This window comes from Otolemur garnettii, unplaced genomic scaffold (assembly GCF_000181295.1).
Source record: "Otolemur garnettii isolate 467f Iridium unplaced genomic scaffold, OtoGar3 scaffold00003, whole genome shotgun sequence".
Lineage (NCBI taxonomy): Eukaryota > Metazoa > Chordata > Mammalia > Primates > Galagidae > Otolemur > Otolemur garnettii.
In genome coordinates this window covers 28,617,000-28,644,081 of record NW_003852398.1, presented here as the reverse complement: position 1 = coordinate 28,644,081, position 27,082 = coordinate 28,617,000, and the positions used below count along the sequence as shown (strand labels likewise).

Here is a 27,082-nt window from a genome sequence, read left to right as displayed (position 1 = left end):
ATACTCAAAGCCAGGTAAATTCCTGGACTAATGAATCTGTAAGTTTTGTAATTTATTAGGATGTGAAAATAAAGTGAGGGAAGGAGCGCTTCAGACCACATTTAATAAATAAGCTGGTTTAAGCTAGTGGTGTTTTGGTCTTTTTTATTTTTTACTTTTATAAGTAAAAATATTTTTTAACATGCAACTAATATATCTGAGACTTTTAAAATTTATACACTATATCCTTAGATTACCCTCCTAATATGGTGTATGTGTTATCAACATAAAATTAAAAAAAATGAACTATAAGTAATTATCAACAAAAGTTATAATCCTTCTCTCAGTGGCAATGAATCATCTTGCTCATCCTATTCAGGACACAACTGCTTAAATCCCCCTAGTTCTTCAGGTCTCTCAGCCTTGGCTTGGTCCTGAAGCGAGAACAACTGAAGATGTCGTTCACAGAATAAAGACAGAGAAGCAAAGAAGAAAAGCCAAAGGCATCTAGAGGTCTCAGCCCTTTCTCCTGGTGCAGACTCAGCCAGGTGCAGACGGGAGTAATAACTGCCCCTCCCGCTCAGCAGGTACTGTGGTAATGGCCAGAAATCTGGATTTCAGCTCTGTTGATAATTATGGTGTTGCTGTACATCCAACGAATATGTATTAATGTGTAATTATGTGCTAGAGACTGAATTAAGTGGTTGGGAACAAGATGGATATATGATCTCGATAGTGTAGGCAACATATTCGATCTCTGATTCTCAGGATCCTGATATTGGAAGGAAATTAAAAGACACACCCGCCCTACCTGCCAACTTATATAACAATGCATTAGAAGGTTCTCTTAATGTGCTTTGTAGTTTATATTTATCAAATCAGTTAAAAAGGATTATAATTGAAAAGGTATAAAGCACTTTAATACCATAAAATATATTTGGAATATAGTCTCTTAAACATAATAATATATTAAACATATAAACCAGGGCCTCTGGGGTTATCCAAAAGTGTTAAGGGCTTTCAGTATATGTCTCGTTGGCTACTTGCCATTGGGAACAATTCAGAGTTTACAACTTGACCAAGACCTACCCTTGTGAGCTCATCAATAATGTTCTGTTGCTCAATGACCTGAAGCTTTAGAAACTCTGTTTCTTGTTCTTCATTAGCTTGGTCGAGATCATTCAGAGATTTTAATTTCTTCAAAGGTGGATGGGATGTTATTTTTTCTCTCTGGATTGGAAAAGAAGACAGTAAGGTGGAGACCTTAAAAATCCCAAACTTTAGCTGTAAACATAAAATTATCTTAGAAAGTCTATGAGGCTTCAGTTAAATTTGAAAACTACCTCGCTTTTATACTCACACACCAACTAAAGTCCTGAGGTACATTTTATCTGTGATAGTCAGTTAAAATCATTGGGAATTGTCTGAAGTTCTCTATGGATGTACTGGAAGTCTATTCAGGAGAACACTAGCCCACACTTGCCCACACAATACAAGGAATGGGATCTATTTCCCAATGATTGTGCAAGATCTTAGAAGACAAGGTGTGCCTGGTGTGTAAGTCTGTAAATAGCACCCTAGTGCAGTCTTGGAAGTAGGCTTTCTGTGGGAGAGGAGTTCTGTTGAAGCTTTGCTTCTCCATTTCCAAGCTTTTGGAGAACAAACAGATTCTTGGAAGCATTCCCACCATTCTGCAAATTTAGAAACCCCATAAAATTCAGAGCCAGCAACTTCTCTTGCTTTCTTCCTTAAAGCTTCCTTGCTTACATAAGGGAAAATCCAAATAGCACTGTATTTTAACAATAAGCTGAGAAATAACAATAAGGCAGGTATTGGAGCAATATGAAGAAGGAAGCCACGGTTTTGCAGAGTCTGTGATACACACCATTTCCAAATTCTCCTTGGTAACGGCTTTCAGTTTTTCTTCCATGCGTTGCAAGGACACCATCAGTTCATCGTTTCTCTTGGCGAGGCACTTGTTCCTTTCCAGGAGAGGTTTGCATTGTTTTTCAGTTTCCCGCACGCGTTTTAACTGGGAAGAAAGAAGTTAAAATTTGTCTCTGGTGTTTGGGGGACATGGGACAGGGAGAGTGGGGTGACAGCACCTCTGTAGCCACCTCTGTCTGCTCAGAACTAACACGGAGACTTCATTCCTCCATTTAGCAGACTGACTGCTACATTTCCCCTTTTTCTCGACGGCTTCTCATTATAATCATCATGACCCTGCATGGATCTATACCTCAAAGGAGGCGCTGTGGGGAGAATGCTTATAGAAATGCTCGGGGAATAACTGTTCTTTCCCCCCCTTTGCTTCCCCACCTCAGCTTCCCCACTGTACACAGCCTCAATCCCTGGACCTGCAATGTCCTCATTGGTTCAGAGAGAAAAAGGAGTTCATCCAAATCATGGGGTCCCAAAGTGACGCAGCCAGGACCTGAGTCTGTCCTGGCCACTCCCCAAGCCCGTTCTCTGCCTCAGAGAGCTCACTGAAATCTCCTGACTCGCTCTAAGATTATCGTTATGGCAGTTTTATTAAGGGGAAAACACACATTTAGGTACACTGATGTTTGTGTTTAAGAATATCTGATTTGTACCAAGCCTAAGGAAAGTATTGTTATTCATCCATAATTAAGAGTGACTGTATTCTCATTTTCCTGATTAGCCTAACAGACATTTTTGCCACAGGGAACCTTGACATTCTGGGTCAGATAGGGTTTTGTTTTATGTTTTGGGGGGGGCTCCCCTGTGCACTGCAGGATGCTCAGCAGCATTCTGGGCCCCTGCACTCTGGATGCCGGTAACACCCTGCCACTTAGGACAACCCAAAAGTGTCTACAGATAATGCCAAAATCTCCTCTAGTTGAGAAACACACTGGCTTAAGTTTATGAATGTTGTCTTGGAGTAATTGTTAATAGTCTCCCACTTTAATTTTTTTTTTTTTTTTTGGACACAGAGTCTCACTCTGTCTCCCCAGGAAGAGTGCCCTAGTATCATCATCACTGAGGGTAATCTCAGACTCCCGGGCTGAAGTGATCCTCCAGCCTTGCCTTCCAGACTGCAGAGATTACAGGCATGGGTGATACATTCCATTTTGAGTGGTATGTTTTATGATCGTCCTAGATCATAAAAGAGCTCCACCTAATAGATCCCCACATAACAGATCTCCACTTTAAAGTTCTTGTGGCTAGTTCATCCTTTTCATACCAATGATGCAGAATGTGAATATGGATTGGAGCAGGAGCTCCGAAGAGGGAACAGAGAGGAATGATGTACCGGAAATATATGGGAAGAGTTTTCAAGGTATTCAATCCTGTTGTGAGAGGGGCTGAAGTGGGAGACTTAGCCACCTATGAATGTTTGTAAAAGCTCCCCTTGCAGTTCCTAAATAGCACTGCCCCAGCCCCACCTCAATCTCAGTTTGAAAAATGTCATTTATATCAAAGACCAAACTTAGATTTCTTAGATTTAAATCAGATTTAAATAATCTGATTTAATCCTCACATCGTAAGCTTAGGTCCCTGAAGTATCAATATGAAATACTATATAGAAAGAAAGACAAATAAATTATTCTACTATGTTTCCTATTTTAATCTATGGCTAAATTTAGCATATACTATTCATAGAAAATACAGATAAGCACAAAGACAAAAAAATCTATTATTCTACTATTCCATACATCATTAACCACAGCCCTGAAGTACCCAACAAAATGTTCCTTTTCTAGATGTACCTTAAATATAAAAAAGAAAGATTAAAAGCTAAATACATATTTATTTCTTATAAATATGTATTTTTAAATTATATATTTATAAAAAATATATTTAAATATACATACCCAAGAAGTATATTTAAATCAAGACATATTCCTAGAGACAACATTTCATAATGATAAGAAGGTCAATATGCAAAAAACACATAATAAATATTAATTTATATGCATCTAGTAATGAATTCAAATATATAGAGAGCAAAATTGACAGGATTAAGAAAACATATAGACAAATCTGTTGAAAGAACAGCAAACAAACATATTAGTGAGGACACAGAAGATTTTATTTTATTTTATTTAGACAGGGTCTTACTTTGTTTCCCAGGCTAATGTACCAAGGTGTCATCACAGCTCACAGCAACCTCAAACTCCTAGGTTCAAACGATCCTTCTGCCTCATCCTCCCTGGTAGCTGGGACTACAGGTGCCTATCAAAATGCCTGGCTAATTTTTCTAGTTTTAGTAGAGACAGGCTCTTGCTCTTGCTCAGGCTAGTCTAGAACTCCTGAACTCAAGGGATCCCTGCCTCGGCCTCCTATAGTGCTAGGATTCTGAGCATAAGGCACCACACCCAAGTAGGATACAAAAATTTTAAACAACACTATTAACAAACTCAAATCAAATGGCAACTAACAATTGCAAAGTCTATCTTCTTTTCATGTTAATGTGTAGTGTTTCTAAAATTGACCATATACTGGGATCATAAAGAAAATCTCAACAAATTTCAAAGAAATGAAGTAATACAAAGTATGTTTAGTACTATAGTAGAATTAAGGTAGAAAGTGATAATGGAAAGATAACTCCATATCTAGAAGTCCAAAAATCACATTACAACAAAGATATTTGTATCAGATTGTTTATTGCAGCCCAATTCATAATTGCTAGGTCATGGAAGAAGCCCAAGTGCCCATCAACTCACAAATGGATCAATAAATTGCGGTATATGTACACCATGGAATATTATGCTGCCCTAAAGAAAGATGGAGACTTTACCTCCTTCATGTTTACATGGATGGAACAAAATGTTCTTCTTAGCAAAGTATCACAAGAATGGAAGAAAAATTATCCAATGTACACAGCCCTATTTTGAAACTAATTTATAGCTTTCATAGGAATGTTATAACCTAATTATAGCCTTAGAATAAGGGGAGGGTGGGTGGGAGAGGGAAGGGGAGGGGGGAGGATGAGTGGAGGGAGGGTGATTGTGGGGCCACCTCTATGGTTTATTTTACAAGGGTACAAGTGAATCTTTCTAAAAGCAGAGTATGAATGTCTTAACTCAATAACTAAGAAAATGACATCAAGGCTACATTAAGCAGTTTGCTGAGAGTATTTCAAAATGTATATGAAAACACCACACTGTACCCTGTGATTGCATTAATGTACACAGCTATGATTTATTAAAAAAAAAAGAAAAGAAAGATAACTCACAATCTCTAAATGTTTGGAAATTAAGCTATACATTTCTGAGTAGTCCATGGATGAAAGAAATTACATTAGAAAAGACTGAATAAAATAGCAACTTATTAAGACACATCAAAACTTGTGGGACGAGGCTAAAGCAAAGCTTAGAGAGATAATTATGGCCTAAAATGCAAATACTGCATTTTAAAAAGGAAAAGGGTGAAAATAACTCCTTTATTTGAATAATGCCATTAAAAATGTAAAAGGGTAAGTCACAAAGTGGGATATTTTAAATGCAAATATCCCACAAATGATGTAAAGAAAAAATCCTAATATGAATAAGAAAAACATGCCAGGTGTGGTGGCTCATGCCTATAACCCTACCACTTTGGAGGCCAATGTGAGAGGATTGCTTGAGGCAGCCTGGGAAACAGAACAAGACCCATCTCTATGAACAATAGAAAAATTTGCCAGGTGTAGTGGTGCACACCTGCAGCCTCAACTACTCAGGAGGTTGAGGAGGATCCATTGAGCTCAGGAGTTTGAGGACACAGTGAGCTGTGACACAGCCACTGCACTCCAGAATGAGCAACAGAGTGAGACCTGTCTCTAACAAAAAAGGGCAAGACAACAGAAAATGGGGTAAGGGCAAATCATTAAAGACGTCCAAAAGGCCACTACACAACCTCACTAATAATGAGAAAAATAAAAATTAATATCACAATGTCAGTTATCAAAACATAACTTATGAACACCAAAGTGGCTTAAATTAACATTATTTTTTTGTGTTGGCAAAGATGTGCAGAAATTCCTGCAACTTCCACTGATTGTTGGTGGGGATGTAAATTGTTAAAACAACTTGAGAAAACTGGTAATAATGACTGAACATGCATACCCTAAGATCCAGTAATTCTGCTCCTTTGTATATGTGCACCAGAGATGGGCCCATATTTTCACCAAAGACATGTAGCAGTACCATTTTTAACAGCTTATAAGTGTTAAGAAACAACATAAACGTCCATTAATAAGAGAAAGGTTAGGGCCAGCATAGGGCATGGTGGCTCATACCTGTAATCCTAGCACTCTGAGCAGAAATTGAGACCCCATCTCTACTAAAAATAGAAAAAACTGGCCAGGTACAGTGGCTCACACGTGTAATCCTAGCACTCTGGGAGGACGAGGCAGGTGGATTGCCTGAGGTCATGGGTTTGAGACCAGCCTGTGCAAGAGCGAAACCCCCATCTCTAAAGATAGCCGGGTGTTGTGGCAGGCACCTGTATTCCCAGCTACTTGGGAGGCTGAGGCAAGAGAACTGCTTGAGCCCAGGAGTTTAAGGTTGCTGTGAACTATGACGCCATGGCACTCTACCAAGGGTGACAAAGTGAAACTCTGTCTCAACCCCCCCGAACCCCCCAAAAACAAGAAACAAAAATAGAACAGATAAATACATTGCAATATATTACTTAATACTACAGAGTAATGAAAAAATGAATGAACCCTACACGCAGCATAATGGATGAATCTCACAACTAATGCTGAGCATATGCCGCAAAAGAGGCCAGGCACCAAAGACTGAATGTCTTATGATTCCATTTACAAAAAATACTTAAAAAGTGACAGACATCTATGGTGATGGAAGGACACGAGTGAATTTGACTAGGGTGGTGACAAGGGGAAGTGCCGAGATGCTGGTAATCTTCCACTTACCCATCTCAGTGCTGGTTAGATGGTGTGTCACTTTGTATTTACTGAACTGAACCTTTATTATTGGTGCCCTTTACTAATATTATACTTCTGTAACATCATATTTACTTCTGTGACATGACACCTAACAACAACCACAAGAAAACAACCGTTTTGAGTTTAACTCACCAGTTCATTTCGTTCATCTCCAAGCAAGGTGTTCCTGTCTTCCAATTTTCTTATAGTAGCATTCAATTCAGCTATTCTTTTTTGATTTCTTCGCAAGTCCTACATGTGAAAATTAAAATGGACGTTTCTTCAGTTAACACTTCTTGCAACATTTTGGAATAGCACTCAGTACTCATAGAAGTAATAGGCTCCACTCTGTTCTCTCACTCAGAGAAGAGTAAATTTTACTCTTTTTAAACTCCAAATAATCACCACTTGGGTTGGAGACCAAGCCTGCTGAAAATGCAAATGAATTCGATGTGGCAGATGCTCCCTAGAGCTGGGACTTGGGGCAGGGGGCACTCAGAAGACTGGACCAGCTTATCAGAGCTGTGTGCCGTGAGACCAAGGTCATGCTGTGATTACACAGGGTTCAAGGAACATCCCTTTTGTCACGCTGCATGCTGCTTCCGACGGCTCAGACAGCTGCCTGGCTATTACACTTAGCCATAGAGGGAACAGAGTAGGCGGCAGGGATGGGCTTTGTTGATTCCTGCATTCTTCTGAAGAAAAAGGTCAGAAGGAGAAAATGTTGGTGCATAATCTTCATGTATTAAAAAGCAGCAGTTTATTGGCCAGCCTTCACTAGTATATTCTGTGTAGTGCAACTGGCTTGTCCATTGGCAGAATCTCCACAACTCACTTTACATGCAGCAGTCATTGGCTTAATTCTCTGCTGCAGAGCACGTAAAAGTGTTCTTATCACATGCTTGTAATTCTGCTATCATCTTTGCATTTTGATAGTATCATACTGATACATATAACGTATCACACACATTGTATTCCTAGGTTCACAATATCCTAGAGGATTTGGCAAAACAGGTAAAATTCAGGTAGGTCATAACTCATTCAAGATCTTGTGACCAATGTCAATAGATCAATAACTAATATGTATTGACGGCTAACTGTGTTGCAGACACTGTGCTCCACACTTCATATATCATTTCTTCTCATCCTTATACCAGCCTTGTGGAATACCACTGTAGCTTCTATCTGACATTTGCGGAGACTGAGCAGTGAAGTGAATTGCCTAAGGTCATGACGACACATGGCAGATCCAGGATTTGAGCCAAGGGGTCTAACTCTAGAGCCTTTTCTCTTGACAACTTTGCTATATTGCAGGTATGTGTCGGTGATGGAACTTACATCTGCTAAACCCTAGATCAGTATTAATTCCACCACTTACTAGGATATATATATCCTGAATACCAATTCATAAATTATTCATTGCTTAGTTTTAAGTAGTTCTTTGGAACCCATCTCTATTCCTAAATAATACATGTTCATCATTATAGCAGCTAAATAATTTCAAAGGTATGAGACGTATATCCAACTGCATGCAAGCCGATTTCTATTACTGCACTTCTGAAAATAATTTCTTATATAAAATGATGAAAATCCAGGGAAGTATAAATGGCAAGTGCAATCTGACTAGCTTTCAGGTGAAGATTATAAAATGGTTGTGACTCTTATACAGTTATACATTTTGACCCCTGTAGCTGATACCCATTTTTACCAACTTAAAAGCCAATTGTTCACAAAAAAGAACTTTAGCAATTGAATATTATTATACTTCCATAACATAATATATACTTCTGTGACATAGCGCTTAACCAGAGGAAAGTATTTTCATCTAACTTATGGTTTTTGTAACAGAAATAAGTTTGGATAGGTATCATCCAGCTAGAAAATGTCTATAAAGGCTTTAAAGACATTTGTAATTCTCATGTGATCTGCTAATGCAGTGCAGACCACTTTGTTGTCTATGAGTTTAGAAAACTCTGTTCCCAAGACACTAGCTCATTTTATAGCAGGAGGTAGAATTGATTTCTTTGTATTAAACAGGAAAGAGCTTAAGTGAAAAGGAAAACTTGGGAGTTAAATAGAAGACGACTGGTGAGTTCTCAACTTCAAGTGGAGTGGACTTACAGGACTGCTGCAATGTTCGGAGCCATCTCCTGCTCTTCCTGGAATTTCTCGTTTTGGACTGCTCATGTTACACTCAGCCTCTTTGACCAGAAAGAGTTGTTCATCCAAAGCCTCCTTCTGCAGTTGGAGTTTCTGTACATAGCCTGTTTGGGTCTCCAGTTCCTTTTCCAGGGAAAAGATGATCCTGTCCTTGGCTTTGATTTCATCCATCTGAATTAAATGAGACCCAGGACATACTATTTAACAGTGTTGTAAAGAAATACATTTTTACTGTGCTGTGAGTTTTACTTCTTTCATCTGATTGATGTATTAGAAAATCATTACTGTAACAAAGTGTATTAAGTGTGTTGGCTTCATGAGTAAGATAAGGTAACATTGTGTAATGAAGGGTTATCCCAGGTTAATTAGATGTCAAGGAGAGTAATTTTTTTTTTCTTTCTAGTATATCCTGTGTAGATGTTTTGTTTCAATACATGGTTCGAAATGGTCTGGGTTGATTAGATATGGAAAGAAAAGCCTAACTCTGAAATGGGTCATTAATCTTAATAAAGATGAATACTAAACATTCCACTAACAGTGTTTCCCCAGGATAATTTTTGATGTTATCTTCTCTTTTGGGGAATGGGAATTCAAGTTCAACTCAAATAGCAGTTGCCACTATTAGTAGGTCATGTGTAATTGAAGAAACTGAAGCTCAGACTTCAGTGGCGTAGTCATTTCCAAAGACTTGGAGAGGGATCTTTCATGGCTTTTTACATTCCCAGGCATATTTCAGCCAGTTTTTAGCAACTACTTTATAATTGATATCAGAAAACCACTTTGGGACTACGGGGATGGAAAATATTTGGTAATATGAACCACTCTCTCCCCATCTATGTATCTGTGGGATATACTTATGGATCTTAACACTTGATTCTGTTAAGCCTGAGCATGGCCTCCGAAGTATTTTTCAACTAACGGCATTTGATACCTATTAACAGAGTTCTCCGGGACTGAAACCTTTCTGCCATCCCTGGATGAAGGCTAATGATGTGAATGACTGTAAACAACTTTCAAAGAGAGCAGAACCATTAGGTGAAAGCTTTCTTCTTATTTCATTATATTCTGTCGAATATTCAGAATGGAGATGGAGAAAAGATATTTAATACAAACACCATGATGTTGTTTTCCTTTTTTCCAATAATGTTCCCTCATACACGTCACTTTGTATAAATCTTTCTTTACTGTGCTCTTAGACACATGCTGTTGCCTCTAATTTGCATGATTAACTTCTAGGTCAATTTTGGGAGGGCATCAGGCTAAATTCCACATTACGCTGTAATATCATCTGATAACTTGGTAAGGAATTAAATACTGTCCATTGTCTTTAGTTTCTATCTCTTTGAGAAGACGCGAGTCCAGTGTTTTTCTTAACTGAGAGGCACCTTCATTTGTCAGACCTGTCATCTAGCGTGTTATTTTTATTTATAGTTCAACAAAGCTCCAGATCTGCATGTTTCCAGCTGATTCTAAATGAACTTGCTGGGAATGCATTCCATTCCTGCCTACGTTCATCCCCACCGTCACCATCATCATAACAGAAATTTCTCAATCTTTTATTATGTTCAAGGCACTATACTCAGAACTTTGCACACCTTATTTTATAACAATTCTATTCAGTAAGTTCTGTTATCATCATTTTACAGATGATGACTGAAGACCCCAAAGTATAAAAACTTGGTCAAAGTAAATTGGCTAGTAAATGGTGAAGCCTGATTTTTAACTCGATCTTCTGATGGTTAAGCCCATTCTACTGGCTCCGAGATTATTACATCCTTCCTGCATTTCCGAAAGTGGTTTCCTATGGGGTACCTAATAATTAGTATTGAGAAGGCTTTATTGCAGAGTGGCTATGAGCATGGGCTGTGAGCTCAGAATATTGAAAATTAGCCAAAGCTCTATTTCTTAGATAGGAAAGGGTACATGCCAGAATTCTCTGGGGAGATTTTCCAGACAGAAGGGTTCCCATTTTTCTCCCTTCTGGTTCCAGCAATGGAGCTGGGGGTAGGGATAGGAACAAGGCAATAAGAAGGGAAAAATGAAGATAAGTATATCTGCATTCTTGAAAAAGTTTTCTATGTTATTCTCTTTACACCCAAGTTTTTTTGTTAACTATTCTTCAGGTGACTTGGATTTTACACTATCATTAAAAGGGGTTTGGGACCTACATCAGCAATATGCTGGTAAAAAAATGTCATGGCAAAAATTTAGATTAACAAGTGGATATACTTACAGATTTTACATTGAAAACCGTGAACAAACAAAATACTTCATGCAAGCTTCCTTTTCATTTACCCACCTGCTGACTCCAGAGTTCAAAGTCCCGATTTATTCTTCTTCAGCCATTGTCATTTCAAAAACCAAAGGCAGGGCAGAGATCAATATTTCTGCACTGTGTTTGGTTTTTATTGTCAAACAGTGCAATAGAATAAACTGCAGATAAAGAATTCAGAAAGTGTGGCAAAGGTAATATTTTACAGTCACACCGTATTACAGTACAAAGACAATTACACATTAGCTTTTAAAAATGTTCTACCGCTTTGAACTTAACATTAAAATCCTAGAGATATCATTCAAGGAATATAATTGAGATTCTCAGGAAGTGATCGTTTAGAATTGGAACATGAAAAAAGGAAACATAGTTTTTCCTAAGAGAACATTATTTTTAGAGAAACACAAAGAACGCTCTAACAGGCGATGGTTAATTTGATAAGATACAACTAAGATAAAACCAATGCTGAAGATCTGAGTGTAGATGAACATAAGTATTTTTTTCTTCTCTACTTGGATAAGGCTAAAAGGACATTCTAGTTTTCAGATGATAGTTACATTTGTTTTATTTTTAAGCTTGGTGAGAGGCCTATGTGGCTTTTGGTCATCCACGTTAGGAGGAAAGACCCAACTCTGCAGGGGCGGAGGCAAGTCTTAGAAATTATAAACAGCAAACAAGCTACTTGGGAATGACACCCAAGTGAAAAAGTTTAATGGCTCCTGTTTCAAGTGGTCCCTGTTTATTATGGGGAAAAGATCTATTTTTGAAATGCTCAAGGGTTTTATAGATGTGCAGCTTTCTTCTGGATACAGTTTCTGGAAAAAAGACTCCTGGTCGTGGAGGATGTTCCTGGTGGCATTTTCAGATATCTTGAAAGTCACTGAAATTTCCTCTACCCCTCTAAAAAAAATTCCTGTAAGATTAAATTTATAAATGGAAGGCCCACAAAAACATGCTGACTTTGGATGAGTTCATAATTTAGAGTATTTTAATAAATACCTGAGTGAGCAGTAGTCACTGAACAGATAGATACTCTTCCTATCTGTGGGGCTGGGAGAATGTAGTTTTTTTGAGAAAGGTGATTCCAAAATCTCTTACCATTTACTTTACAATTCCATTTTGGGCCTGAGTGGATCTAGCTATTTAACTACCTACCTAGCCACTTACCTACCTACCTATCACTCTCCCCTGTATTTCAGGTAGAGCGCTTGGCAGAAGGCAGGCATTGTTCACCACCCACTGGCAAGGGGACACCTGAGGACGGAGGTGCCATGGCGCTCTGAGACCTGGAAGAAAAGGTCCGCACTGGCCCGGGGGACTCCTGTACTAACCAGCCTGCGAATATCCCGCTCCGATTCCCACTTGATCTTGGAGATGGCTTCTTGGTGGGACTGGTGCTCGCTCCGAAGGTCCCCAGCCTTGATTTTGTCCGCCTGGATCATATTGCTCAGAGCCTCGTCCACCTGCTTCTTGGCCGTTTTCAGGTCCGTGATTTCCTGCAGGAGCTTAAGACGCTCCGCGTCAAACAGTTTCCGGGCCTCCTCCCGGGCCTCGATGGTGAGCGCTGTCCTTACTTTGTCACTGCTGCCGTCCCGGAGAGCACAGAGCGCCGACTTGAGCCTCTGGATCTCCCCGTCTCGCACCTTGACCGTCCTTGACATCTCTTGCTCGTGCTGCTTGATGAGATTCTCCCTCACGGCCTGCAGCTCCTTCATCTTCTCCTCGTGGAGCTTGGATTTGAGTTCCGTCACCAGCACCGTGTGCTTGCGCTGCTCCAGCTCCCGAATCCTCTTCACTTCTTGAGTCTTCTCTCGTTCAAGCTTCGATACCTAAAGGCAGAGAGACAAAAGGGTGAAGAGAAAGGAGCCTCCAAGGGAAGGGGCGCTCCCAGGCAGGATCCGCAGCTCAGGCTGCTGTGAGCTCTTAATTCCTCATTTCTTTTCAAATTCCAGGCCTCCGAGGGAATAGACCACGAGCCTTAAAGCTAAGAATACAGCTTAGCTTTTAGGAAGGTATTTCCTTCCCGTGAAAGGAGGAAATACCTAAGGATATGTATCTTACTTTGTTCAGATAAATATTTGATGTTCTGGGGCCTTACCGTGTGATGTGTGGGGCGCACACAGGCAGCGCCAGCGTCACCTAGAGGCTTGTTAGAAATGTGGGATCCCAGGTTCCCTCCCAGACCAAGGCCTCAGAATGCGCATTTCAGTAAACCCCCAGGTTATTGGCATCCATGTCAAAAATTTTTAAATACTGCTACAGTAGTTTTCCCTTTGGTGAGGAGGAGTTCAAAATAGATCACATGGAAAGCCTTTCAGACTGCGCAACCCGGCTAGATCCACAGACAAATGGACAGCTCATAGTTTTGACATTGACATCAAGTTAATAGATTAGTGCCTAAAATGATATTAAAAATATCCACTTCCTTCTTTTTTTGATAAGAAGCTGCTGCTGCTGGTGAAGGATTAAAGGATGAAGACGGCGGATGACAGTCTCAGCACACCTGTCTGGTATGGCCACTTACTGTCATCCCGGAACTCTACACAGGCAGTCCCAGAGTTACAAACAAGACAGATTCTGTAGGTTTGTCTTTAATTTGAATTTGTACATCAGTTGGAACACACACATTTACCTGTTTCCTGTAATAGCCCCCTTTTGTAAGTGCGAGTCCTACATCAGTCAGATGTTTGTAACTGGGGGACTTACTCTAATAGCCTCTGTTCCTATGAGCTGTGTTTGTAAATTGGATGTCTGTAACTCGGGGACTGCTGGTACATTACACACACAGACATATCTAAACCACAGTGACAGAGACAGGGCTGCAGTTCCCCGGGTCTTCTCTCTGACACAGGACTATGGTGGCCCCTGGGGTTCCCGCGTGCTCCAAGGACTGTCCTTGTGTCCTGCACTCCCACTCTGATCCCTCTCTTTTCCTGCCCCTAATGCCAGCACGCTGAGCAGTTTAATAAAGAATTCCTTACAATCTTTTTACCTTTCAGGAATTCTGCTTAAAAAAACATCTTCTGTGTTTTGTGACATTTCCAGCGATAATACAGCTTTCTTTGTAGATGAGCAATGGCATTCATTAATCCGGCTGTGAGTCAGCCTCTGATTAGGTAGGTCACGGCAGGGCTTGGCAACCGTAGCTTGAAAAAGCCTCTCAGTAAGGCTTTTGTTGTCCTTCCCCCCACTTCATCTCTGCTGCCTCACTCTGTCTTTGTCTCTTCTCGCTGTCACACACACACAGACGCATACCACACACAGAATAATCCTGAAAATGTTCAGAAAATTGAGGCGCCCCAGGAGTACTACCTAGTTGAGTGATATTAAATCTCTGCCATTTGTAAAACTGGAAGGTTTCACAAAATAATAAGAGACTTTCTTTCCAGTTGAACAATTTTTAAGATTCAAATTCCCTATTAAAACCATTGCAATTATACTGTAGAGTGTTTGAGATTTTACTTACCTTAATAGCTTACTTACCTTTATTTTAGCTAGAATAGTATTTTCTAAGACTGCCTAGAATTTTATGAATAGTTGATTTTTAAAGGCACAGAAATTATTCTCATGATGATTATTCTAAAAGAGCTCAAGGGGACTTGGCAAAATAAACAGCCAGGCATCCTCAAGCATCCACCTTCTGATGTCACCTCCACCTGACGCCTTCCTGCAGGCCCAGCCTCTCACAGGCTCTAGAACTGCGCGGTCCGGGCTGGCAGCCACTAGACACTGTGACTACAAAGACGTAGAGTGAGGTAAAGAATATCTCATTAAACATGAGATTAAATATCTCATATGTTGATTACATATAGAATCAATATATTTCGGATAAATTCAATTGTATTATCAAAACTAATTCCATTTCTTTTTACTTTTAAAAATTGTGGCTAACAAGAAACTTTAAAGTCACATACATGGTTTGCATTTGTGGCTCATGGCTCATATTATATTTCTCGGGAGCAGTGTTGTTCTGCAGTACACAGAGGTTCATTTACTGAACCTAGCTTTCCCCACACTACTGCTGATGCTCTCTCAGTAAAGCCCAGTTCTCATTTTACTTTTGTGCCTCCTCAAAAACTAGCCAGCCTTGGCTGGGCACAGGTGGCTCAAGCCTGTAATTGTAACACTCTGGGAGGCCGAGGTGGTTGGATTACTTGAGCTCAGGAGTTCGATACCAGCCTGAGCAAGAGTGAGACCCTGTCTCTACTAACAGCAGAAACACTAGCTGGGTGTAGTGGTGCACACCTTTAGTCCCAGCTTCTCAGGAGGCTGAGGCAAGAAGACTGCTTAAGCTCAAGGGTATGAGGTTGCTGTGACTTCTGATGCAAAGGCAGTCTACCCAGCATGTGAGAATCAGACTCTGTTTCAAAACAACAACAACAACAACAACAACAACAAGCAACCCAGGCTTTTTTAAGCTGTGGAATAAAATCTCAGCACCTCAGCTTTGCCAGGCTCTCAGAAAGGACAGGCTGGACTTCCAGTTCCCCTTTCTCCCTCTCCTCCCTGTCCTTTGCTCCGGGCACAGGGGATTCCAGTGTGTTTGGCACAGAGCCTGCATCTCTACCTGTGTGCCCACTGTTTTCCTCTTCCTGACCTGCCCTTCCCTAGACCCCTTTTGGGATCTCATATTCCTCAGGGCCTGGCTAGATGTCATCCGCTCCTATCATGTCACCCTACTTGCCCAGGACAAAGTCATTTTCTCCTGCCACTGTCTACTCAGTGCACTCTGGTGACACCTCCTTGCTGGTCCTCTTCACATTTTCCTGTATGGTATTATTTATTTATTCGGTACACTGTCCTCAGCACCTCCTCTCCCATGTCCTCCCCAGATTGGAAATTTCTAGAAGGCCACCAATGAGCCTTCCTCATCTCTGTGTTCCCAGCACAAGACATAATAAGAAGCCAGAAGGCATGTGTGGAATTAAAGGATGTGTGCAAATATCTTTCCTGTAATGAGAGGCAAGAATAATACTTCTTGTCATAGAGGCTAGGGAACACAGGCTTATAACGTTACCAGAGCAGCCACCCTAACAAAACAAAAACACTCTAAGATATAAAAATGTCCACTTCTCAGCTGGTTGATATTTCTCAGTGCTTTAGTAAGGACAGTCTAGATCTTACTATCCTTCTTCCTAAAGTGAATAGAAGTGAATATCATCTAGACTAGGGTGAAGAAAACTACAGGCCCTGGGCCAGATCCATCCTGCTCTTGTTTTCTGAATGAAGTTTTATTGGAACACAGCCACGCCCATTCAGATACACATTGCTCAAGGCTGCCTTTATGACACAGTGGAGCTGAGTGGTTTCATAGGGCCTTTCTGGCTAACAAAGCCTAAAATATCTGCCATCTTTCTTTTCACAGAAGAAGTTTGCTGATTCCTGTTCTAGACAATACAGTTTTTGAGAAGAAGGGCCTTATTTCTTTTCATTGATTTAGAAACTATGATAATTCTTCTTCTATGGGAAGTTAACTTTGGGAAAAGTTACTCATGTGATAGGAACTTAGTCATCTTCATTTTCAGCAAGATGCACTTACAGTAGGCATTTGGAACAGTATCAGGACTGCAAGAGCTGTCAGGTACTAAGTTACTAATGAAAATGTTAGCAATTCTTCCTAAAACAATGAAAAACTGAAGTCAAAATGGATAAAGGGTAAGAAATTCTGGGTTTGCATTTCTATTTCAACATTTGCTATCTCTAAGAAATTTACTTTATCCTTCTGAGGATCTTTTTGTTTTTTTTGAGACAAAGTGTCATTTTGTCACTCTCAGTAGAGTGTTGTGGTGTCCTAATGCACAGCAATCTCAAACTCTTGGGCTTACATCTCTCAAACGCTTGCCTTAGCCTCCCAGGTAGCTGGGAGTATAAGGTGTGTGCCACTAACCCAGCTAGTTTTTCTTTTTTTAGTAGAGACGGGGTTGGGGGAGGGCTAGTTTTGCTCAGGCTGGTTTCAAATTCCTGAGCTCAAGTAATCCACCTGCCGTAGCCTCCCAGAGTACTAGGATTATAGGCATAAGCCACCACATGTGGCCCTGAGGATCTTTTACTATACTCAGAAATGCCTATAACAGAATTATTTTTAGGGTTAAAGTAGATGCTGTGTGGGAAAGTACCTTAAACTGTAAAGTACTGTAAGGTGTAAGGTAACATTATTTCTGGATATAAAAGGAGCTACTCAGGGCGGCGTCTGTGGTTCAAAGGAGTAGGGCACTGGCTCCATGTACTGGAGGTGGTGGGTTCAAACCTAGCCCGGGCCAAAAATGCAAAAACAAAACTAAACAAACAAACAAAAAAAGGAGCTATTGATTGATCTAAAATTATTTATGTCAAATCTCTGGGGGTACATTCGATTGTATTTCCCTGTGATTCTATTATTTTTCCCAAATTATAAACTCCAAGCTTTTGTGTGTAAATGAAAGGGGAGATGAAGGAAATGAAAAATAAAGCAAAAATACAGGTGTATGAAAAATATATTCTAACCTGGAGACAAAAACAAATATAAACAAACAGCAGCCTTCTTGTCCATCAATTAAGGCTCCATAAAGCCTAAGAAAATTCAAGGGAATTGAGCAACATTTGACATTATGTCCCCTTATTTTTGTCATCATTGAAACTTTTTTGCAAAATTTCTTTTTTGCAAAATTTCTTTTTCTTAAGTTTGAAAGAAGTGTTTCACTTTAAAGAAGCCAAAGAATGGGACTGAAATTTTTTTATGGAGTGGGAAGAGCCAATAAAAATTTTGTTGTCAAATCATTTTTTTGAAAATTATTTGCAAGGCAGATCGTATCACTAAGGATATAGATTTAAATATCTTAATGGTAATCTTAAAATGAATATACAAAAAGATGAACTATTTCTGAGTAAGAATGAAAATAAGAAGATGACAATAGTTTGAAATGGAGAAAATTATTTAGTGAAAGAAGTCAGTTTTCATTAGTGAAGTTGATTTTTGGAGAAAAGAAGTCAGGTTAATCAGTTAATAGCTTCATTTACTGAGGGGTTACTATGAGTTAGAGGTCTTCCTAAATAGGCTTTATGAGTATTAGTACATTTAGCCTCCTGAACAGCTCTGTGATGTAAGAAGTCTTTGTTTCATCACAATTTGAGGTGAGAAAATGAGGAACAGTCTCCAACAGAGGGCAAAAAAAAGAAGGCTGATAAAGTCCAATGGGGGCCAGAACCCGGATCCCGATCAGATCCTACTCTTCTTATTTGCTCTGAAGCTTTGAGCAAGCTGTTCATCTCTGTTGGGGCCTCAATTTTCTCCTTTGGAGACTGGAATTAGACACCATTCTCATATAATCGTTATGAAGTCTAACTCAGCCAATGTATCAAAAGTCCTTTGGAGAGGCTGGTCCACAGGAGAGACTTTAGATATTTCAATAACCACTTGAGTGAATATTGCCACTATATGGATATTATATGATGTTACATGAATACCACCAACAACATGGATACAAGTATTTATATTATTGTGATAAGACTCACATTACTATATTACATTATTAAGATAATGACAACAATTTTACTAACAGAAAGAGATATTCAAAGATAAAACTGGGTTTCCTCAGTGTGTGTTGATTGACTTGGAGGACATCTGGGGAATGGGTAGGCCTAAGGAGTGGTGGATGAGCTGGTCATTAGCAAAGTTTAATATTGCTAAGGAAAGGACACACTATGGCAGAGAAAAGAGAATTCAAGACTACCCTACATAGACCTCACATTGTTTTCTTTTCTGTAGTAATTCTAGTCTGGCCTTTGGAAAAGGTTAGTGTAAATATTGCCAATATAAAGATGGTGATGATTTCCGCTTTCAAGTGATCTTAGAGATCTGGTAATTAAAAATCAGACAGTTCAGACGAATGTAAGGAGGAGTTGAAAGGTTATCAGGGCGAGACAAGTGGAGATCTAAAGTCACTGTGAGCTGGCAGGGATTTTCACAGGCACAAAGTGACTGTCTCATGGAGATGTGAAGGAGCCATGACAGGAAGGTTGCTTATGAGGGAAGGCTTGCACAACCTGGGGAAGTACAAAGGATTCTATATGTTTTTAAAATTTCTTGGTTTCAGTCATTTATGTTTCCTGAAAACAGAACTAAAGAAGCAGATGGGAAGAAATACCCCCATCACAAATTTGGTCCTGAACCTGAAGGCTCTGGGAACAGTGACTTGAGGATAGAGAAGATCGGCTGGTTTTCTGAGAGTGCCCTGGAGGCAGGAGAGTGCAGTGGAGTAAGATGTTCAGCCCTGTGCCTGGATCAGCATCTTCTCACAGAAGACAGGGATTCCAACGTGGCTCCTCCACTTGCTGTGTCTCTGGGAACAAATGTGGTAAACAGTCTAAACCTTATTATCTTTCTCAGTGAACTCAGGACAGGAAAGGGGCCCTGCCTTCGTCACAGGCTTGCTGTCATGCTCCGTGTGAAGTGCTCTGCAGTCTGAAGGGCTACTTCTATGGTGGCAGCTTCTGTTTGGAGCAGACTCCTCCCAGGCCAGTGCCCCACTGCCTCTACTGTAGGAACCCTGTCCTTTGTTCCTGTTCCTTCACCTCCTCTGTCATTGTGCTCACGCCCTTTCATGCTCTTCCTGCAACTACACAGTCTACCTCTGTGGGAGAAGAGAAAGCCTTGGGTCAATCCCTGAGGGTTCACACACTAAGCAGCACATCCTGACCTCACGGTGCCCACAGAAGAGGCACACAGAGACAAACATCACCCTCAGAGCACTGGTCCAAGGAAAAGACAGAAAGCCTGCAGTCTCCCACCTAAATACCTGCTATGACAATACTTATGCTACAGGGTTCTTGGGAAAGCTTTTTTGGAAAGGAATCATTAAATTGATTCCACAGGTAGTTTTGAGCGCCTCCTGCAGGCCAGGCAGTTTCCTCATCTGTAGAACAAGGATAATAATCACACCCACATCAGAGGCAGGTGATACAAATGAAATGAGACAATGGCAATGAAAGCCTTACCATGCCTGACCGCCTGACGCTATCTATGCAAAACATCACACACACACACACACACACCCCCACACACACACCCCCACACCCACCCAGGTGAAGTAGATGCCATGATCGTCCCATTTGATAAATGAGGAAGGAAAATCAGAGAAGGGTGCCATAACTTGCTCAGGGTCACCCAGATGCTACATGAAAGAGCTGGGATTTGCAGGTTGAAATGCACTTACTACAGAGTGTGCCCAGAGTAAACATTCAATAAGTTGTAGCTGTTTGTATTATTCCCCTGAAGCACTTCTGATGCTGCTCTACACACACGAATGTTCTGTAAATGTCAATGGATTATGTATCTTGCTGAAAAAAAGAATGAGTAATGCTCCAACCCCCAAAGGTTTCCCCTCTTTAACTCCATCCACTCTCCAGAAGCTGAGTTGTCATTTTGTCATCAGAGCCACAGAGGCAAACCAAGAGAGCAAATTCATGTCTTGGCATTGTTCATATTCTCTCTTTTTAAAGTCGAGCCCTTTGAAAACACAATCGTATTTATTTATAATAAAACTGCTTTATGACTCGTTTGCCCTCCAAATTCCCTTTGATCTTTGGGGAAGGCTGGAGACAGGCAGTGAGACTTTGCTTTAGCTCCTGTGCTGGGACTGTAATTAACTGCCAAGGCAAGGGAGCCAGGCTGGGGCAGCCAGCAGAAGGGAGGACGAGGCTGTGTGCTCTGATTCAAGAGGCTGGCCGCCTGGCTCTTATCAGAGGAAGGGGAGGTTACGCCTGGCCTGCCAGCTTAGACACCAGTGCCAGACCCTGGAGAAATGGGCAGACTCATTCGCTCAAGAGTTACCCATTGTAAATAGGTCTGAATGTGTGAAAAATTGGCAGTGGTGAAGTCCTCAGGGTGTCTGCTTCTTTGGAACCTTGTGAGTTTGTTTTCTGTAGAGCAGCGACAATTTATGGTTCCCACTCTCCAGACTGACAAGCTACTTTCTATGAATGCAGTTTGTCATCCTGTCCTTATTACCATTAAAGGAGTCTGCTTCCTCTGAAATGTTACATTGCCTGGGGGAAAGTTAAGACCAATGAAATGTTCGCTGAGTGTCTGGCCTGGAAGAAATTTTACAGTGGGTGTTTGTCAACCCAAAGGCTGAGAACCACCTGCATCTGAATCACCTGGACTGCTCTTCAGAATTACAAACCCTGGGTCTCACTTGCCTGCTTTATCAGAATCCTTGGAGTGTGGGCTCAGTAATCTCAATTGTTAATAGGTTCCCCCAGGTTATCGTCTTGCACGGTGATGCATGAAAGACACAGATATGGAGAAACAGCTTCAGTCATCTGAATTACAGGTGGAGAAATTGAGACACTTATATTTGTCTCCAAGGAGAGATAAAGACAAATGATATCCACGTTTTCTGACTCTCAAACAAATGCTTTTTAAAAATGACATCATGTTCCCTTTAGTTTCATGGAAGCTAAAATATTTCCTTTGCAAAGTTACACTGCCATCTCTTTCTGTAAGGTGAAGGCTTACCTAAGACGGGGGCCATAGGCTTCAGCAGATCTAAAGCCCATGTATTATTATTGTTGAAGCTAGGACACACAGATTTTGGGAGCAATAACAAATTAAAACACAATAGTGATGCTCATGAAGAAGAGGTGGATAAAATGGAATACGAATATCTGTTGCTTTGTGACCAAGAATGCCTTTTTTACTATACAAAGAGTTATCTAAACGAGGCAGCTTTATGTTGCCATGGTTGTCTCTGGTTTGCAGGGAGCAAAAACATCTTATGCAGGTTGGATATTTTCCTAGCCAAGACCTTAGTTGATATTCACACCATCCTGGTGAGACATGTGTGAGTGTATACATTAAAGCGATAAGATTTACAGAAAAGACTTTTCTAAACCCAGTTAGCAATGGACTCAAATCAAGAGAATATTAGAAATAATACGAATACAATAACTTTCTGAGAATTTATTATGTTCCAGGCAGCTCTCTGAGTACTTGACATAAATTCTCGTTTAATCTTCATAAGTACATTATGGACTTTTCTAATTTATACTTCATCACAGCCCTATGACATAGCAGGAATAGTGTACTGATAAAGAAATTGAGGTATAAGGAACGAACCTTCTTTCAATTACTCCTCTATTCATTCAACAAATACATGCTGAGGTTTTAAGTTCTGGATGTTACGTAAACTCTAGGGATACTAAGTAAGCTAAGTCCCGACTAGCATAGAAATGACACTCAGTTGGGGAGAGGCTGCATTAGATAAGTATACACATAAACATGTAAATGGCTCTGAAACAAGTCTAGAACAGGCCGTGGGGAGTAACTGGGGAAGTGTTCTGTTTCAGAGACTGGTGATGTGACCAGGAGTTGGGCACCTGGAGCAGGAGAGGTGTGGAAGATGTGGGTGACTGATGGCAGAGCAAAGGCAGAGGCCCTGCGTGTGATCAGCATTTCTCTCTTAATTTAGGCTGGGGCAGAGAGATTGAGAGAGAGAGAAGTGAGAGAAGAGATGAGTCAAAGAGAGGGCTGCAAGTAATATCCTGTAGTGGTAGGCAAATTCCTCGACTCCAGGAGAGGTAGGAAGCCCTTGGAGGGTATTGGGAGCAAAGAGACATAATGTGATACATTTTAGGAAAATTGCTTTGACTGCTTCAGGAGTGTCCAACCTTTTCTTTTCTCTGCCGCACACTGGAAGAAGAAAAGTTGTCTTGGGTCACACATTAAATATGCAAACACTAAGGAAAGCTGATGAGCCAAAAACAAACAAACAAAAAAAAAACAAAACCCCAAAACCTCACAGAATCTACATGTAAGCCAATGGGCCATGGGTTGGACACCCCTTCTGGAATAACCAATAAGGGGCAAGGGTGAAACTTGTCTAAAGTCACACAACTGCTAAGTGTTGGAGGTAGTGGGGGAGGACACTGTCTCAGTTTTTATATCTGGCTTCCAGAGAAGGCCCAGATCTGTCTAGTGAGCGTGCTCTTCTCATTCTCTGGGTATCCTGTGCTCACTTCCTTCCTGCCACATCCAAGAGAATCTCTGAGTGCAGGGGTTGTTGCCCTCTCTGGCAAAGGGCTGGGGAGGGCAGCAGGCAGAGCTGTGCTCCCTGCACGTGACATGGCCAGAGCTGCTCTCAGGGCCCAGCCTCAGGTAGCCCGTGCTCACCTTGGACTTCTCTTGATGCAGCTCTATCTGAATGTCTGTGAGCTTGGTCCTGAGGTCTTCATTGGCAGCTTGAAGGGCGACAATGAGTGCCTCGGGCTTCTCGCCCTTATTTCGCCCTTTCTTGGACATTGTTCCTATCTAAATGGAGTCTGTTGGTTTTTAATTCCTTTCAAACAGGTGCTGCCATGTTACTGTTTCTTATCCTGGACTGCGATGTCTCCGCATCTACTGCGTGGTGCTCCTCGGTAAGGTCTCCTCAACCGCTGCCCTGGAAGCCCTGAGAAGAGACAGAGGCAGCAGTTATTGTTCTGACAAAGACCTGGACTAAGGGTCAGTCTGTCCATCTCAGCCTTCTCCCGAGGCTCTCCTGTCCCTAGTATCTCCTGTCCCCTCTGCACATAAATTGAATGATCCTTCTAAAAGGTTAGTCTGATCCAGCCAATGCTCTGCTTAAAATCCTTCCCTATAGGCATCAACCTTTCACTTGGCTTAAACCCACCCAGTCTTCTGTCCTTCTCTCCTCCATGTCACTCACTGATACTTGGCCATAAGGAGCACAGCTGTTAAAGAAGTTACCTACATGGTGACCTCATAAAGCAGAAAGCCTCAACTTTAAGAAAACCCAATGTATGAAGAAAGGATTACACAACAGCTAAACTGTGAGAAGTCGGGGTTAACTATTAATGGATTATGCGATTAACTGAGTCAGCTCCACATTCATTTATTGAGTCAATATTGCTGGAGTTCCTTCCATATGATGTGCTAAGTAAAGCACATTGAAATAAAAAAATGTCAAAGTTTCAAAGCAAAACAAACAAAAAAAACCCCCACGATCCATCTATCCATTAGTCAATATCATCACCCTTTTTCTATCTGGTAAGAGTTGTTAATAAAATACACATTAATAGTTTCAGAGGGACTGCTCCTTTGCATGGGGTGAATAAAGAAGGCTTCCTGATGAAGGTACCATTGACCGACAACTTAAGATAAGTTGTTGTGTGAGATGATAACAGATGGAGAAACAGGTGAGGAAAATGGCAGGTGCTGAGACACAACAGAGAAAAATCATAGTGACTATTTTGTGGGGAAAAATGAGGTCTGTTTAACTATAACCCTAGAAGGGGTTGAAGGCAACTAATCATGCTAGAAAAGTTTTCTGGAAAGGATAGATGGTGGGGAGACATAGAATTTCAAGCTTATTCTCTGCTGAAGTTCTTGGCAGGTGGGTGTTCTAACACAGCAGACCTTCAGCATGGTGATTCTGGTGGCGGAGTAGAGAGAGAATGGAGGCTGGGAGACTAGACAGGAAGCCAATGAGTTTGTCCAGGCAAAGGATGATAAAAGCCTAATCAGAACAGTGGCAAGAAGAGAGAAGGGGAGAGCACACGTGTTTTACTTTACAAATCCTTGACCCCTTCATAGGAACAAGGGGGTCAGAAAAGTATGGATATTAAACCATTCAAGACAACGGAAAAACATAACAAGAACTTAGAGAAAGTTTCCCATGCAGCCTTTCAGAAAACTGGGTATTGTGTACACTGAAGAGCTCCAGTCCAGAGCTAAGGGGCACTCCTGCTGGTCACCCATATGTTCCAGCAGCTGCTGCTCTCTTAAGACCCTTTAGCTTTGGGGACCATGCTGGGATCCTGGGCTTTGTGCCATACCCTCATGAGCACTAGGGCTATGCTCTCTGGAGTGTCCCTGGGGGCCTGGGGATAGGGAGAGGTTAGGATGTAGGGAGGGAGAGCCTATCTACAGCAGTCATGGAACTGCCCACCACATCCTGTGCTAGAAGCTAACATTGGCCTCCATGCTTCTTTGCGAATCTTGCCAAGTTGTTCAATTTCAGGGCTGAGAGTATTTTGCTTTTAGTATTGAGATGAATTCAGCAAGCATTTATAGAACATTTGTGTGACCAACACTACTAGACATAAAGATAAATAAGACAGTGCTTAACCTCACGTAGGCACCGGTGCGTAAATTTACATATTGATGTGTAACAGGTTTCTCTTCCTCTAGTTGATCTCTGAATGTTGCTGTTCCCCAGGGCTCTTCCGAACAGCTCTGAACAGCTTCACTGGCCTCACACAGTTATGCCTCTCAGTTTTAGATTCACACTCATGACCATACTCCAAGCCTCAGACTCGTAGGTACATTCTTACTTACCAAATCCACTTGAATGTCTGATTGGCATTTCAAACCTAACATCGCTAATGCAGATGTCTTCACTTCTAGTCTCCCCAAACCTTAATTTCCCCACGTCTTTCTATATCATTAAATGGTGCCACCACATGCCCCGTTGTTGCAGATGTCAGCTTAGGAGTCACCCTTTCTTCTACCTGATTCCTTGTTACTCTTATCCAGTTCACCAGGAAGTTCTGTTTACTTTCTCTAGGAAACATTACTCTCTTTGGCCAACTTCTCTCAAATGCCTAAAATGTTGGCACATAGAGGAAAACGCAACTTTGGAAAAGCTTTCTAGTCTTTTCCTAGTTGTACAATCTTCTTGAATTAAGAAAGGGCTTTTCTAATTGGAGATGTGGAGTAGCAAAGGAAAGGGTTGGAGCAAAAACCTGGGACCACATATTTGCCCCACCTGGGAAAACACAGACTGGGGTCAGATTTCAAAGTCTGGACTTAATTATGCAAAAATGGGGAAATGTGGCAGCACTGGAGGACACGCCATAACAGTAAAGAGCTGACAGTGACTAAAAGCTTACTGTGTATTGTCATTAGACTAAGCACATAACATACTGCTCTCAGTTACGCTTCACAAAAATTTAGGAAAAAATTGTTCCCGGATAGATTAACATGCCTAAATCAACCAAGTTGATAGGTGGTAAAGCTGAGGTTCAAATCCAGGCAGCTGGAGACTGACAGCCAAGCTCGTATCCACTGGGCCGTGCTGCCTCATATCTGCATTTTAGGGAGGTAACTGTTAGCATCACGGAAGATGAGACAGTGGGAGGAATCAGGCTGCTCTAACTGTCCATACAAGAGTCAATACAGTCTCAAATAGATAAAAAAGGAGGTGGCAACATGGACACATGGAGCCATCGATGGAATCGTGGCCTATTTGTAAACATCATTCCTGGTCTGAACGTTCTTCTTTTCCCTTGGTAAATGACGGGTGCATGATCTTTGAAATTTCTGGCAGCAAAAATGTGCAAAGCAAGAGATACAATAGATACACTTTATATTTTAACTTAAAATCCTTTCTAAAAAATATAATATTGTGTGCCTGATGGCAGGACTTCATGTATTTTTACTCTGGGGAATACTGTGATCTTAGCCCTAGGAAGGAACAGGAATGGGTGGAAAAATTAGATGCATGTTCGGAAGAGAAAAAGGTATCCTAGAAAGTTACTGATAGAATCAGTTTACGGATACCTCAGTAACTGATCCTGTGTACACCTCGGGTGGAGAAGAACTTTCCAAACTGCCCTGTTGTGATGGGCACCTGGCGAGCTCGCGATTCTCAGACTCTAATTTCACTACAACTCTTCTGCTTCCTTGGACTGTCTCCCCGGCCCCACCACAGCTTGGTGAGATATAAGTTGCATACCATAGAATTCACACATTTAAAATGTACTATTCTGTAGTTTTTGAGGTATTCACAATGCTGTTGTGA

At 41.1% G+C, this 27,082-nt stretch overlaps 1 protein-coding gene across 4 annotated transcripts in view; it reads right to left on the bottom strand.

Moving 5' to 3' along the window:
* JAKMIP2 (janus kinase and microtubule interacting protein 2) overlaps positions 1-27,082 on the bottom strand; it is a 163,832-nt gene that overhangs the window by 42,334 nt on the left and 94,416 nt on the right. For 3 of the 4 annotated variants that reach the window (XM_003782063.2, XM_012807395.1, XM_012807388.1), the window contains 6 exons: positions 23,452-23,728; positions 12,635-13,132; positions 8,993-9,202; positions 7,025-7,123; positions 1,865-2,011; positions 1,069-1,209 (listed from right to left, as the gene is read on the bottom strand). In XM_003782063.2, the coding sequence (XP_003782111.1) occupies positions 1,069-1,209; positions 1,865-2,011; positions 7,025-7,123; positions 8,993-9,202; positions 12,635-13,132; positions 23,452-23,580 (1,224 nt within the window). In that variant the 5' untranslated portion in view covers positions 23,581-23,728. Of the gene's footprint in view, positions 1-1,068; positions 1,210-1,864; positions 2,012-7,024; positions 7,124-8,992; positions 9,203-12,634; positions 13,133-23,451; positions 23,729-27,082 lie in introns of those variants that run through there. The other variant, XM_012807398.1, reaches the window with a different exon arrangement.